Source organism: Macrobrachium nipponense, chromosome 38 (assembly GCF_015104395.2).
Source record: "Macrobrachium nipponense isolate FS-2020 chromosome 38, ASM1510439v2, whole genome shotgun sequence".
Taxonomy (NCBI): Eukaryota; Metazoa; Arthropoda; class Malacostraca; order Decapoda; family Palaemonidae; genus Macrobrachium; species Macrobrachium nipponense.
The window spans coordinates 59,780,729-59,797,590 of NC_061098.1; the positions used below are offsets into that span (position 1 = coordinate 59,780,729).

General features: G+C 37.0%; 1 protein-coding gene across 1 annotated transcript in view; it reads left to right on the plus strand.

The window, feature by feature from the left end:
- Positions 1-16,862, plus strand: part of LOC135209741 (thiol S-methyltransferase TMT1B-like) — a 597,585-nt gene that overhangs the window by 2,700 nt on the left and 578,023 nt on the right. Inside the window, exons 2-3 of the mRNA XM_064242516.1 lie at positions 14,517-14,648; positions 16,636-16,787. Coding sequence (XP_064098586.1) covers positions 14,517-14,648; positions 16,636-16,787 — 284 coding nt within the window. The remainder of the gene's footprint in view (positions 1-14,516; positions 14,649-16,635; positions 16,788-16,862) is intronic.

Below are 16,862 nucleotides of genomic sequence, written 5' to 3' on the forward strand. Positions count from 1 at the left end.
CTGAGAATGCAGTATAGAAATATGATATGATAGGGTTATGAAATAGATAAGTTTTGTTTGCATTTTCGTGCGATGAAGACACCGAAACTGTCATAGCATTCCCTTCTTACACCGAAAAAATAAAAATAAAAGGCATTGTCGACAAAATCTCCTTAAAGGGATTTTGCCAACAAAACCTTTTATCTAGTCAGGATTGGGGATCATTAAGAATGGCCTACGAGAGTGAAAACTTACGCGATGGTTTTGTGTTGAAATGATATTACTCTTTTCTTTTATTATTGAGGAATGCCATACAAGTTGTACACTTAATAAATTAGAGTTATGAAAGTAAGAAATTTCCTTATAGTAACATAGCTGTAAATTTGAAATATCTGAAAAAGACGCTCCTTGCTGAAGCCAAACAAAGCCCTTGCAGCTCCTGTTCTACCATTCGCATAGATCAGACGTGTTCTCTTTTTTTGGTCGTGTTCTAGACCACGAAATCTAAAGTTTTTACGGTTTTTTTATTTTCCATTTTTTTTATCCAGTTTAATCAATGCTTTGTAGTGATTTGCAGCAAGTCACGAAGTAATTCAACATTTGTGAGCCCGATGGGTAAAACGAAGGCTCGATTAAATTGAGATTACAGTGATTTTTTGGGTAATTTATCCCTTGTTCTTTGTCCCATTTGCATGCTAGCAACTTGAGTTTCCAAAGCCGAAGCTTATATTATTTCATTGTGAGGCGAGGTTGCTGAGCATCTCTGTGCATCCTATTCTGCAATTTTTATGGTTAGTACGTTTGTGTATATTCATATATTGTTTTATGACTTCGTCGTCAATAATTCCTTGTAAACCAAGCTATATTTTGAAATAGCATAAAGGTTTTGTAAAGTTGCTTATAATTTTCATGTCAACATAAATACATAGTTTGCATGTAGTTTTTGCACTGTTAACTGTTTTTCTAATTAAATCAGGACATAGTCTTGTGTTTGGTGTTGGCGTCACCTTGTCGTACTTGTTCGAGGCTATAGTCTGTTGACTTGGTTTCCTAGCTCAGAACAGCGATCAGTGAGCAAGAATATAAAAATTCGGAATAGATATTGCCAAAAAAAATCTTTGATTAAACTACTATTCAACGAATTTGTTTAAAAGTGAGAAATACATGAATTTGATAATAAAGAATCTGTGATAAAACAGTCCACCCACTTTGTCGAAAATGCGATTGTATGATCTGGATAATACAAAGATAAACTCGATAATTTAATACACAAATACACGCACACACTTTTTCCCAGCTGGTGCCCATTTTTATATGGGGTCGCCGTTTCGGATGAGCCGTTTCCATCTATTTCTATCCTGCACTTCTGCCTCATCAATTCCCTTCTCATGTAAGTCCCCTCTCACACAGTCCTTCCATCTCTTTCTTGGTCGCCCTCTTCTTCTTCTTCCTTGAACCTCCATCCCCCATAGTATGTCTCCCAGCATAGTCCTCATCTCTCCTCAAATGGTGTCCATACCATCTCAGCCTTCCCTCCTGCACTTTCTTTGATACTTCCACCACCTTAGTCTACCCCCTTAAGTAGTCATTTCTGATCCTATCCACTCTTGTCACCCCAGACATCCACCTAAGCATTCTTATTTCTGCCACATCCGTCTTCTTCTTCTCTGTTTTTCTCATGCTTGCTGTTTCCGTACCATACAGCATTGCTGTTCTTACCACCATCTTGAGAAATTTTCCTTTTAACCTAAGCGGAACTCTTTTGTCAAAAAGAACTCCAGAGGCCGCTCTCCAGTTGTTCCAGCCTGCCTGTACCCGATGTTTTACTTTTTCCTCCATACTTCCTCTAGCGTTAAAAAAAGATCCCAAATACTTATCAACGCTCTTTATTTGCTCTCCACCAAGCTGAATACTTTCTCTATCATCCCCCTCAGTGGTGGTACACATATATTCTGTCTTAGATCTACTTATTCTCATTCCTCTGTCCTCCAGTACTTGTCTCCATCTTTCCAATTTCATTTCCAGATCTTCCGTGCTATCTGCACACAGGGCAGTATCATCCACATACAACATGTTCCATGGTACTGTCTCCCTTACTTCCTCTATTATAACATCCATTACAATGTTAAAGATAAATGGGCTCAGAGCCGACCCCTGGTGTAATCCTACTCTCACCTCAAAACCCTCTGTCTCCCCAACACTGCTCCTCACTCTGGTAAATACATTCCGGTACATCTCTTGTATCAATTGCACGTACATCTCTGGCACCATCTTCTCCCTCAGACTCTTGTCCTCGGGACTCGGTCATAAGCCTTTTCAAGGTCAATGAATACCATATGTAGGTCCCTTTGCCTTTCCCCATATTTCTCCATTAGTTGCCTCAGACAAAATATACCATCTGTTGTTCCCCTTCCCTTCATAAATCCCATCTGCTCTTTACCTATTTGTACTTCTCTCAGTCTAACATCTATCATCCTTTCCAGTATCTTCAAAGTGTGGGACATCAATTTAATGCCCCTATAATTACCACACTCTTGGACATCGCCTTTCCCTTTAAAAACTGGGATCAATATACTCCCACGCCACTCATTTGGTATCTTTTCCTGTTCAAGGACCTTCATCATAAGATCGTCCAGTATATCCACTCCTTCATCTCCTAATGCTTTCCATGCCTCCACAGGAATCATGTCTGGTCCGGCTGCCTTCCCATTCTTCATCTTCCTCAGTGCATTTAGTACCTATTGCTTAGAAAACCTCATTACCAAGCCAATGCTTACTTGCCCATCCGATCTTATTAGTCTATTATTTTCTTCATTTAACAAATATTCGAAATATTTTTTCCATCTCTTCACATTGTCTTCCTCCTTTCTAAGTACTATACCATCTTGATCTTTTATTTATTTGATATGCGTAATATCTTTGGTGCTCTTATTTCTAGCCTTTGATAGCTTGATCATCATCTTTAATCCTTCCTTTGTCCCCAGCTCATTATACACATCATCATACGACTTTGCTTTAGCTTGGGCCACCACCTTTTTCACCACCTTGTTTTTCTCTCTGAACCTATCTCTGTCGTCCACTGACTGTGACTCTTCCCATCTTTTCTTTGCCTCCTTTTTATCTTTTACTACTTTCTCAATGTCTTCATCCCACAACCAACTCTCCTTTTCTTCCCATATGATACCAGATGTCTCTCCTAGTAACTCCTTTCCATGCCTTCTTATTACTGCTGCATTTCGTGCCCAGCATTCTTGAGCATCTTCAATCCCTATATCAATATCCTCCAAAACCCTCCTCTTAAACTTTCTCTTCTTATCCCCTTCCTCCTCTAATTTGTACCATTTAATTTTCCTTATCCCTTTAGCTTTGGATTTTCTTTCCCTTTCTAACTTCAAATCCATACATAGCAGTCTGTGTTGGGGGGCTCCATGGTCGCCTGGAATAACTTTACACTTCTTGACCTCCACCAGTTTTATCCTTTTATACAGGAAGTAGCCTATCTGGGAGTATCTTCCCCCACTCCTATATGTTATTAGGTGTTCCCCTTTCTTCTTAAAGAATGTGTTTACTATTGCCATGTCGAATGACACAGCAAAGTCCACTACACTCTCTCCTTCTGGGTTTCTCCCCCTAATTCCATGGCCCCCATACACTCGACCAATCGCCTCATTTTCACTTCCGACATGGCCATTCAAATCTGCCCCCACTATCACCCTCTCATGTTCTTCCAGTTCTTGCATTATTCCATCCATGTCTCTCCATGTCTCTCCAGAAATTTCCCTTCTCTTCTTCTTTGCAACCAACTTGTGGTGCACATGCACTATAATATTCAGTCTCTCCTCAATAACATATATTCAATCTGATGATACGGTCATTCTTTCTATGCACTTCTATCACTGTATTCTTCAGTTCACTAGACAGTACTATGCCAAGTCCATTTCTACCATGTTTATTTGCTCCACTATAGTATAGATTATATCCATCACCCAACTCTTTAGCTTTATTTCCTTTCCATCGCGTTTCTTGCACAAAAATAACATCTACTTTCTTTTCTCTCATCAAGTCAGCCAATTCTCTACCTCTCCCAGTCATGGACCCAATATTAAGCTGACATACTCTAAACCCAATGTGTGAGCTAGCTTCTTTAGCTGCTCCTGCTCTTGATGCAGTAGCCCATGCCATATCATAGAGTTAGGACGATGTCTCTGTGCGTCGTTTACAGAGTATGCCCTAGCATTACCTCTTTCCATATTTCGGCTTATTCCATTTTTAGGTTTTGGCACAGATTTTTACAGCCGGATGCCCTTCCTGACACTAACCCTCCCTATTTATCTGTGCTTGGGACCAGCACCCATAAGGACTTGTTTGCCTCCCAGGTGGCTAGGTTACACACACACACACATACATATACTATATATATATATATATATATATATATATATATATATATATATATATATATATATATTATATATATGTATATATATATATATATATATATATATATATATATATATATATTATATATATATATATATATATATATATATATTACCAAGATCCTAATCTCGGTACTTCTTAAAAAGGGTCTGGTAGCTTGGTCGTGCGTCTATGGCATTGGCAACATCCATTTTCTCTCAACCCTCTCCAACACTGACACCCCCCTCTCTCTCTCTCTCTCTCTCTCTCTCGCTCTCTCTCTCTCTCTCCTCTCTCCACAACATCTTTCTCTCTCTCTCTCGCCAACACTTCCCCCCCCCTCCATTACCTAAGGCAGTTAAATCAGACTCGTGAACTACAAAAATACATTTATTTAAGAGCAAAGTATTAGCCAAATAACTCAGGTTCTCAACAAAATGATTAAATGAAATGTTGAACTCAAAGTCCAAATAACTCAGATAACCCTCGATGATTAATCAAATAACTAACATTAGTTTAGTCATAACATTAGGTATAGTCAACATAGTCAGTACTCCTTGGAACATTAGTCAAGTTCACATTTCTAATTAAGCCACCATATTCAGTTCCCCTTTGTCTCAGAATCGCCTATAAAAAGACAGGAGAACACATCGATAAGCACATGATTATAAATTAAAGTCAAAAGATCATATGAAATAGAACATCTTTAAAATAAATATTCAAAATACAATCGAGCCACACCTTTGGCTAAAGAATAATTATGCTTACCCTTTCAACACAGAATTCACATACTTTACCAAAAATACTTTCGAAGAAGCTATCTTGGCTCTGCCGACTCTAGCGATCTCCCACCTTGGTAATCTTACTTACTCATTATGTAAAGACAAAGCTCGCACACATGCACGAACTCACACACATCGTTCACGCCCAAGTAACTGCCTCTAATCAGTTTCAGAAGGCACCTCTGCAACTGCCCGTGCATAGAAACTGGACATGGCACTGATCTGCATAGGTAGCAACTTTGACATCGCGCCACCCCAGAAAGATATATCAGCATTTCCTAAGCTTTTCACTTCGGGCCACTCTGTTTCCAAGGAGAAGCTAAATTGATGATTTCTACATTCTAAGAAATGTCACAGCCCATCACTTTACAATGGTGTCTTAAATATATTATTAATTCCTCTTTTATATAACAGCTGCTCGGCCACCCCAAGAAGCTAGCACCTGCCTAGCCATAGCTCACATAAAACAGCTTATACAAATAAAACACATTGGCCGGCTCATTAAACACCAAATATAAAATAACTGCACGTCTCTGGCAGCACGTCTATCATATAAAATAAATTTGAATAGCTTGTATCCGGGCTATAATAACAGTTGATTATAGAAACATCTCATCTTGAATTTTCGACGCTCCCATGTGTGTATGGTCTGCAGCTGCACAGACTCGTGAAACATGCTGTAGAAAGGTAAAATGTCTCCCTGTGGAAGACAACTGATGACTTCCGTTGTCCAAAAGCGCCGTAGAACCCCGTAGACTAGTAGAATCTCTTGCATGTCGGCAAACATCTCTGTGGTAGTTGAAGGACGTCTTGCTGGCGTAGGGGAACGATGTTTATGGTGTTTCAGTATGTCAGTCATGTCATCGGCCAAATAATGACCTCAAAAATCCAGGAAATACTAACTGAACGTTTTCCCATTAACACCACTAATATGACCACTAAACTAATTTCTAACTACAACTCGTGAAGGAACCTCATAAGATAGCAAAATTATAAATCACTATAATGATATATATAAGACCAACAATAACCCCATAAAGAAAATATTAAATTCTCCAATTTAATTCTCCAATAATGTAAAAAAACACTACCCTACCCCACACATAAATTAGCAAAAACCAACCTGAACTCACAAAAACTCTACGGACCACTGTCATCACATTTTAAACTCACCATTACTCACAAAAAAATAAAAATGAGCTCGAAAAAAAAAAAACGTAACAAGACCAGCCCCAAATTATCACTAAAAAGTTTTCTCAAGCTCTGATATTTCTGTAACCAACAAAATCAGTATGAACCCTTTTACTGCTTATATAATTAACCTCCATGAAATATAATGCCAAACACCCTATTCCATCTAACTCACATACCCTGACAAATTATATCTCCTGTCTAAAATAGAAATGCTATGTAAGCTTAACCCCAATTACGACAAACCTCGTAGGAAAAGAAAAAAATAAAAAAAGTACTGACAACAATAATAAATGAACTTTTTCCCCATTACAGAACACACATAATATATATAATATATATAATCCAAAAATTTTCCCATAAATGCTTATGTATCGTAACGGAATTTGCTATTTCAACAATTTCATCGATCAGAAACGACGGGAAAACAACCCCTTACATAGTACATCTCCGTGGAATGCCAAAATCAACACCTCCGAAAATAGTCCAAAACTCCGAGAATTCAACTCCAAAGGAAAAAAGTCAGCAACCGGACTTATTACAGCATTATGAGCAAAAATCCGCCTGTGAACACCTCAGGTGCTTCGAACTGCACTATAGATTTGTCTAGTCAGACTTGCAACTTCAAAAAACCATTATTATCCAAAAAGCCCCAAAAATTCTATACTAACACCATATAACCACATTTCACAAACTTATCTCCAGGATATCACCAAGGTGCCCAAAAATTGTCTTAAAAAGACTTAACTCCCCCATGATATTAATTCAAGTATATAAAGAAAATTACCACCTATTCGGGATAAACCACAGAAAACCCAAATTCCACAATTATATACCGCCAAAACAAACCACCGGTGAATATAAAAATACCACACCATAAAACCCCAATGCAGTAGTGTCACTTGCCCCCAATAGTCACAACACCAAATGGAACCACAATACCCCCTCTCTGGCTCGTAAAACCACAGAAATTCAGCTTAGAAATCATATCCACAAAAAATTCACCACCAAAGATTAATGCCGCCCACATATCACCATATTAATAATAATACCACTCTGGCAATACAAAATATTCACCTCCATTTCACCAATAACCACATATCACCATATTCCCCTCTATTTCACCAATAACCATATGTGGAATAAAAACCAAGTATATAAAAAAATATATTATTACACCTCCAAGCAGGGTAATAAAAAAAAACTCTGTCCACAGAAAATGCACTCAAAGCATCTAGCTGATACACTTGAAAATATTGCCACATATCTTCTCTCGCAAAGGTTTCCATTTGCGCCAAAATAGCTGCAAAAATAACTGAATCCAAAACAGCTAACTACAACATAGCTCTTACCACCATAGGCCTAAACTCTGGACTATCTCCAACAAAACAAAATATCACATGGCCAAAATATTATATCTCCAATTCTCCTCATAATTGGAACCTTGAAAAGCATCTCTAAGGAGCTCAATGTTACAATAAAAAACTGTAAACTCTCTGTTTAGCATAACTGCTGAGAAGGGGCAAATACTTGGCAAATAAAATTGCCCAGGAAATTCTAAAAAAAATCATCAGTATGCCATAACTCATTACAACCAAACCACAAATCCAAAGTGTCTAAGCAAAGGCTTTCCCATAATCACTGGCACAGGCCACCAGAAACTTAATCAAGTTTCCTATCTCTGGTAAAGTGCCACAAACACAATTGTGCAAGAGGCCAACAATTTCCGAAACACAAATATCCAGAAAAAAAAATGTAGTGCCATCATGTACACATTCAAAAATGCAAAAAAATTCTCCCCTAAATCTCTTTGCACCATCAAACAGCTGAAATTATAAACGCATTCCCGAACAATGATTCCAAGTCACGAACTGAGATATTAAAAATCTACACAAACTGTTCTGAGAGAGAAAAAAAAATTAAAATTCGCTCATGATAAAAAAAAATTACTTTAGCGACGGCTATCGTCCAAAAGGGGAAAAGAAAAGTCAATGGCACTGTTAACTATTCCCGTGACACCTGTCATGTATGTGACTCACATAGACTTCAATCAATTATCCACTGAACCCATAAAAAAAGGAAAAAAAACTCTAGGGCTATCACAGAAAAAAAAAAAAAAAAATAAAATAAACACCCGGGCTAAAGAAGACTGGAAGGTTTCCTCACTTCCCTCAATTTGACTTTTACAATGATCTTTGAACAGGGCATTAACACAATATCCTCCGATAAAACACCATTATATTTGTGGTTAGTACCTCCCATTTCCACAAACATCACCACCTTTAGTATTCATTACAAGCACCCATGTTAGTATCAGTATCACCAATATTAGTACTCGCCAGTATCACCAGTATTAAGTATCAGAATCATCAATGTCACCAATATCACCACCCATAAATCATTGTCACATTCACCAAAATTATCAACACCTTGAACTCCAATATGCTGCATAGCATCCCCACAAATATCTCCGTAAAATATCTCCCGTATCACCAGTAAGGGCTTTAATATTGCCATTCCCCCATAACTCCAGTATCATCACCATTAACATCACCAATAGCATCACCAAACACATCCCCATTTCTACATTCTAAGAAATGTCACAGCCGATCACTTTACAACGGTGTCTTAAACATATTATTAACTCCTCTTTTATTTAATAGATATACATATATATATATATATATATATATATATATATATATATATATTATATATATGCATATATATATAGATATATATATATATATATATATATATATATATATATATATATCTATATATCGTATATATATATATATATATATATATATATATATATATATATATATATATATATATATATATATATATATATATATATATATCATATATATATATATTATATATATATATATATATATATATATATATGATATGTATATCTATTAAGTAAAAGAGGAATTAATAATATATATAGATATATTATATATATATATATATATAGATATATTATATAGATATAAGATCTGTATAATATTATATATAAACACATAATAAGATATCATATTAAATATATATATATTATATATAAGATGATATATATATATATCATATATATATAACTATCTATATATATGTATATATAATATATATATATATATATCTATTATAATATATATATGTATATATATGTATATCTATTAAATAAAAGAGGAATTAACTAATATGTTTAAGACACCGTTGTAAAGTGATTGGCTGTGACATTTCTTAGAATGTAGAAATCATCAATTAAGCTTCTCCTTCGAAACAGAGTGGCCTGAAGTGACAAGCTTAGGAAATGCTGATACATCTTTCTGGGGTGGTGCGATGTCAAAGTTGCTACCTATGCAGATCAGTGCCATGTCCTGTTTCTATGCACGGGAAGTTGCAGAGGTGCCTTCTAGAGGCAGTTACTTGGGCGTGAACAATGTGTGTGAGTTCATGCATGTCTGCGAGCTTCGTCCCTACATAATGAGTAAGTAAGATTATATTAATATAATTATATTATTCTATATATATATATATATATATAGATATATATATATATATCTATATGTATATATATACATCGAGCTACAAATGTCCTTTAATATCTAATTCACTCTACCTCGGAATTAATATATTTTCATATATGGTTAACCGAAGGGGAATTTTTTATTAGGCGATAATAGAATTGTCGGCGGCCGGGCGCGAAGCCAGGACACCATACAGATCCAGGACGTCAGTGAAGCTATTTATCCACTGCACCACCGCAAGAGGCTATAAGTTAATGCCGTCTCTCACCCTCAAATACCTTTCGCGCTCAGGTATTCGCTGATTTGGAGCCAACATTAACCCACCTCGACCTCGGTAGTGTTGTAGTGCTTATGACAGCACGTAGCCATACATAAGTCATATCACATTACCGTTATTCATATACATACATCGAGCTACAAATGTCCTTTAATATCTAATTCCCTCTGCCTCGGAATTAATATATTTTTGTATATGCTTAACCGAAGGGGAATTTTTTTATTAAGCGATAATAGAATTATCGGTGCCCGGGCGCAAACAAAGGACACCATATTAAAGGACATTTGTAGCTCGAAGTATGTTTATGAATCACGGTAATGTGATATGACTTATGAAATGGCTACGTGCTGTCATAAGCACTACAACACTACCGAGGTCGAGGTGGGTTAATGCTGGCTCCAAATCAGCGAATACCTGAGCGCGAAAGGTATTTGAGGGTGAGAGACGGCATTAACTTATAGCCTCTTGCGGTGGTGGAGTGGGTAAATAGCTTCACTGATGTCCTGAATTTGTATGGTGTCCTTGTTTTGCGCCCGCCCGCCGACAATTCTATTACGCGTAATAAAAAATTCCCCTTCGGTTAACCATATATGAAAATATATTAATTCCGAGGTAGAGTGAATTAGATATTAAAGGACATTTGTAGCTCGTTGTATGTATATGAATCACGGTAATATGATATGACTTATATAATGGCTACGTGCTGTCATAAGCACTACAACACTACCGATGCGCTGAATTTTTATTCTTTACACCGGGAATTTGATAAGGTTAATTAAAATGTTAATTAGAATTAAGTAATTTATTTTAATTGCGAACTGTCATATCATCCAGGTGCTGATGTGGCAGCTAATACACAAAGTTGATCATCGTGAAGCATGCGGGAGCCGCAGTAATTCAGCCACTTCCAAAATACCTTAAAATATAATCAAATGCCTAATTAAACACTACACAATTACCGTATGCATACATTTAAATTTAATTATGAGCATGTGCAGCACGTATAACACTTGGCAAGTTGCATACCTTGGAAAATCTAAATATATCTATATACCAACAGTCCAAACTGACGTCCACGTAGTACATAGCAATTCATATCCCTGGAAGGGTACGAAACCTCGTATTAACAATATGCAAGGTATGAAAAACATATACTTGAATTATAATACTAAAAAGTAAGCCATGGTAATTGGAAGGCATTTTAATATGGGAAAGCATTATCCCTCCAAATGATTTCGGATTGACAAAAAAACTCCCCCCGAGTTTTTACATACCCACCGATATCATCCTGGAACGAAGGCGAAGTACGTGTAGAGTGAGAGACTGCGATGAAGGAATGCTTCTTCCTGACTGGGTTTAAATGGAGATTATATGTCGAAAGGAATAGTCGTCATCAATCTAGCGGTATATCCTTATAATAGTAAATGAAGCTCAGGGTATCTGAGTTGCGAGTCCTTTCGTGATTGAAATCTCCTTCGTAACTGACTTAAGTTTCCGTCAACCTCAGGAAGAAAGCAAAATCATTAGTGGTTGGTTAGGACAGAACCAGAACGGCTGCTGGAAGGCAGTGAGCTGTTAACAACCAAGGGGGTAGTTAAATATTTGAAAAATAAGTTAACGGTCTTCCAGTGACCATGCTAATTAAACAAATTATAAAAAAATACAAATTCCATAAGGAATTTTAGTACAACCGAGGTCGAGGTGGGTTAATGCTGGCTCCAAATCAGCGAATACCTGAGAGCGAAAGGTATTTGAGGGTGAGAGACGGCATTAACTTATAGCCTCTTGAGGGGGTTTCATATCGATTCTAATTACGAATACACCGAGATCGGCGGTGATTTGTAATGGTCAGAATCGATATAAACTTATAGTCTCTCTGCTAGCGGACTCGGTAGCATCCCTGTCCGTTCCTGATTTTGTTCCCTGTCCAACTGGACGGTGGTTCGATCCCATGGGGGGACGAAATTATTATCAACTAAAAATTTCCCCTCGGTACATATATGAAAATATATCAATTCCGAGGTAGAGCGAAATAGATATTAAAGGACATTTGTAGCTCGAATGATTTATATGAATCATGGTGATGTGATAAGTATTCATAACAAGGCTGCGTAAGTCAAACGCTCGAATCTGCTAGCATGGTTGAGGGGGGTTTCATATCAATTCTAATTACGAATACACCGAGATCGGCGGTGATTTGTAATGGTCAGAATCGATATAAAATGATAGCCTCTCTGCTAGCGGACTCGGTAGCGTCACTGTCCGTTACTGATTTCGTTCCCCGTCCAACTGGATGGTGGTTCGATCCCATGGGGGGGTACGACATTATCAACTAAAAATTTCTCGGTACATATATGAAAATATATCAATTCCGAGGTAGAGCGAATTAGATATTAAAGGACATTTGTAGCTCGAATGATTTATATGAATCACGGTGATATGATAAGTATTCATAACAAGGCTGCATGGGTCAAACGCTCGAATCTGCTAGCATGGTTTAGGGGGTTTCATATCGATTCTTATTACGAATACACCGAGATCGGCGGTGATTTGTAATGGTCAGAATTGATGTAAACTTATAGCCTCTCTGCTAGCGGACTCGGTAGCGTCATTGTCCATTCCTGATTTCGTTCCCCGTCTAACTGGACGGTGGTTCGATCCCATGGGGGGACGAAATTATTATCAACTAAAAATTCCCCCTCGGTACATATATGAAAATATATTAATTCCGAGGTAGAGCAAATTAGATATTAAAGGACATTTGTAGCTCGAATGATTTATATGAATCACGGTGATGTGATAAGTATTCATAACAAGGCTGCGTGGGTCAAATGCTCGAATCAGCTAGCATGGTTGAGGGGGTTTCATATCGATTCTTATTACGAATACACCGAGATCGGCGGTGATTTGTAATGGTCAGAATCGATATAAACTTATAGCCTCTCTGCTAGCGGACTCGGTAGCGTCACTGTCCGTTCCTGATTTAGTTCCCCGTCCAACTGGACGGTGGTTCGATCCCATGGGGGGACGAAATTATTATGGGAACTAAAAAACCCTTCCCCCTCGGTACATATATGAAAATATATCAATTCCGAGGTAGAGCGAATTAGATATTAAAGGACATTTGTAGCTCGAATGATTTATATGAATCACGGTGATGTGATAAGTATTCATATATATATATATATATATATATATATATATATATATATATATATATATATATATATATATATATATATATATCTCTAATAAAAGGAGCCCATAAAAACACCAAAATGTAGAGAGAAAAGTACTATATTTCCATATATTCACTACTTTAGCTATCATGACAATACTATCAAGATAGGTGTAGCTAGCAACCTATTCTTGAGAGCCTTACGAATTTGTTCCCCAGATTTCCTGGAAAAAGAATTTGAACTAATTCGCAAGCAACTTTCATCTTTAAAGTATCCTGACCATATAATTGAGAAAGCAATTCAAAAAGCAAACGTAATTTTCTACCGACCCCTAAAGACAAGACCAGAGACACACCCAACAATAAAATAAAAATTCCCCACCTGGAGACGATTAAGAGAGTAACTCACACCCTTGGGAAATCCAACCTTTTGCATTTACCTACCCAAATACCTTAGCCAAATCCCTGATTAACGTCCAACAAAAGACATCTCCCAAAGACTCTGGGGTATATGAGATCCCATGCCAGGACTGTGACCAATCTTACATCGGATTTACAGGTAAATCACTTCCCCAGAGATTAATACAACACAAACGGTCAGTTATGGTATGGACAACAGAACTCGGCTATTTTCAACCATATAAATGAACATAACCATAGAATAAACTGGAATATGTCACGTGTAATTTATAGCAGCAACTGCCGGTACAAGAGTCAAATGATGGAATCGGCCTTAATAAAGAGAAGCAGGTAATGAACATCTCAAAAGGGAATTGGATATCAGATATCGTCGACGCAGTGTTCATTCAACCAACGCTTAAGAAGATTAAAGGAAGATTATCAGCGGGGGTGACCTAAATTGGCTTACTTGTGGACGAATCTCTTGGTATAAATACCACCTTTTCTGTAAACTTTTCTCATTCATATACCTGAAGAGAGAGACAGCAGTCTCTGAAATATAGTACTTTTCTCTCTACATTTTGGTGTTTTTATGGGCTCCTTTTATTAGATGGAATTCTGTTGTTACAGAACATTTTTACCAGTCATATATATATATATATCTATATCTATATATATATATATATATATATATATATATATATATATATATATATATATATATATATATACATAGATATATATCTTCTTTTCAGCTTGAAAAGACTGCGCATATGACGCCTGATGAGCGAGAAACTTACCTGGCTAATTTCCTGTATTTTCCCCCGGGAACAAGCAATGAACAGGTGATCAAGACTTACACTAAATGGGCGCCAACATATGTGGAGGTGAGTATTTCAGTAACTGATTCATTAATAAAGCAATATATTTTTTTATTAACTGATCATTGATTTTCCTATATAATTTTGAATTATTTTCTGTTATTTGTTATTTATTCCATTATTCATTATTCTCCATTTTAACTACGACCGTTCGCAGGGTAACTAGCTTAACGTGGCCAACTTCCTCATAGTTAACTTGCATTGTAAGGAAAAATATATAGCATGCAAATCAACTCTCTCTCTCCTCTCTCTCTCTCTCTCTCTTTCTCTCTCTCTCTCTATCTCTCTCTCTGAGGAAAAATTTAAGCAGGCTCCAGTTTGTACCAGTATGTAGGGGTGCCGATCGTAAAAATATTTGCCAAATATACACTAATCAAGACAGGCTAATGAAATTATCAGGCATTACTAGCACTATAATAACGCATATTCTCTGTGAGTTTTATCATCCTACAGGGAAAGTAAATGATTTTATGAAAAAAAATATGAAATTCAGTGCCCCTTGTACTAAAGCTTATTTGGTGATCGGTGAGAAACTACTGTCTTGAATAGAAATTCGGTCTGTAGGCATGTTGGTATATCCACCTGGAACATGCACATAAAGTATTATCAAAATAGAACAGTAAATAAGCACATATCATAAAAAAAACGAGAGACAACTTCAGCGAAAGCCCCGCCGATAAATGAGATAATAGTTATATATTATATTCAGCAAAAATTCAAACCTCGATTTAGGGACAAAACCTTCTGAGAGTTTGTAGTTATTATGTCACTTGATAGCCTAAAACATCTAAAAATTATATTATTTAAAGCAGGACAATCAAAGAAATACCCCCACCCCCCCTTCCCGAAAAAAAACCAAACCAGAGAAAAAGCGATTTTTTCTGAGGACAAGAAACTTGAAAAATTAGTTTAGACACCCCTAAAGTTTTTTTCTGTGAAGAAACTGATCTTAGAAAACGTTGTCGACCAATTTTTGAGAGATATACTATAAAAATTACGATTCGCTCATTTATCGGCGGGGCTTTCGCTAAAGTTGTTGCTCTTTTTTTTATGATACGTGCTTATTTACTGTTCTATTTTGATAATACTTTATGTGCATGTTCCAGGTGGATATACCAACATGCCTACAGACCGAATTTCTATTCAAGACAGTAGTTTCTCACCAATCACCAAATAACCTTTAGTACAAGGGGCACTGAATTTCACATTTTTTTTTTCATAAAATCATTTATGTTCCCTGTAGGATGATAAAACTCACTGAAAATATGGGTTATTATAGTACTAGTAATGCCTGATAATTTCATTAGCCTGTCTTGATTAGTGTATTTTTGAAATATTTTTACGATCGGTACCCCTGATAATTTCATTAGCCTGTCTTGATTAGTGTAATTTTGGCCAATATTTTTTTGATCGGCACCCCTACAAACTGGAGCCTACCCTTAAGGTAATTTTTTTGAAAAACATTATTAACGATGGAGTCATATTAGTAGATCTTGATTAGTGTTCATGAGAGAGAAGGATCCTTAATGTCATACCAATTTAGAGAAGTCTAGCTTTTTAAACTGGTATAATAATTGGATATTCACGGGAGAATCAATGAGAGCCTGCGTTACTATTAGCTCCGTAAAAGGGTACATCACACTCGATACGCTGTAGGCGTTCCTTAAGGTCCTTTGCAGCATCCCTTCGGCCCCTAGCTGCAACCACTTTTATTCCTATTACTGTACCTCCATTCATATTCTCTTTCTTCCATTGTACTTTCCACCCTCTGCTAACAATTTTTTTATAGGGCAACTGCGAATTTTTCCTCCTGCTACACCTTTAAAATCTTTTTACTCTAAATTTCCCTTTCAACAGTGAATGACCTCGTAGGCCCCAGTGCTTGGCATTTGGCTTAAATCAATAGGCCAGCCAGAGCCTTCTCGTCAGGCAGCAATGAATCGCGCCAAATTCAGGATAGAACTGATGTCTTTTGGTATTCCATCCAACACAGACTCTGAGTGCAGGGGGTTATACAGGCTACCTGCTAGGCGCCGACGAAGTGACGTCTCGGGTACCAGAAGACCAGCGTCATAGCCTGAGGGTGTTGGATGTCGCCGCGGGCACGGGAAGCGTGGGACTCGAACTCAGTAACAGAGGCTTCAAGTGAGTTCCGTTTACCATTTGCAGCTATAGTCATTCCAAAATTAAATGAGCTCTCTGGCAGGGTTTCCCACCTGT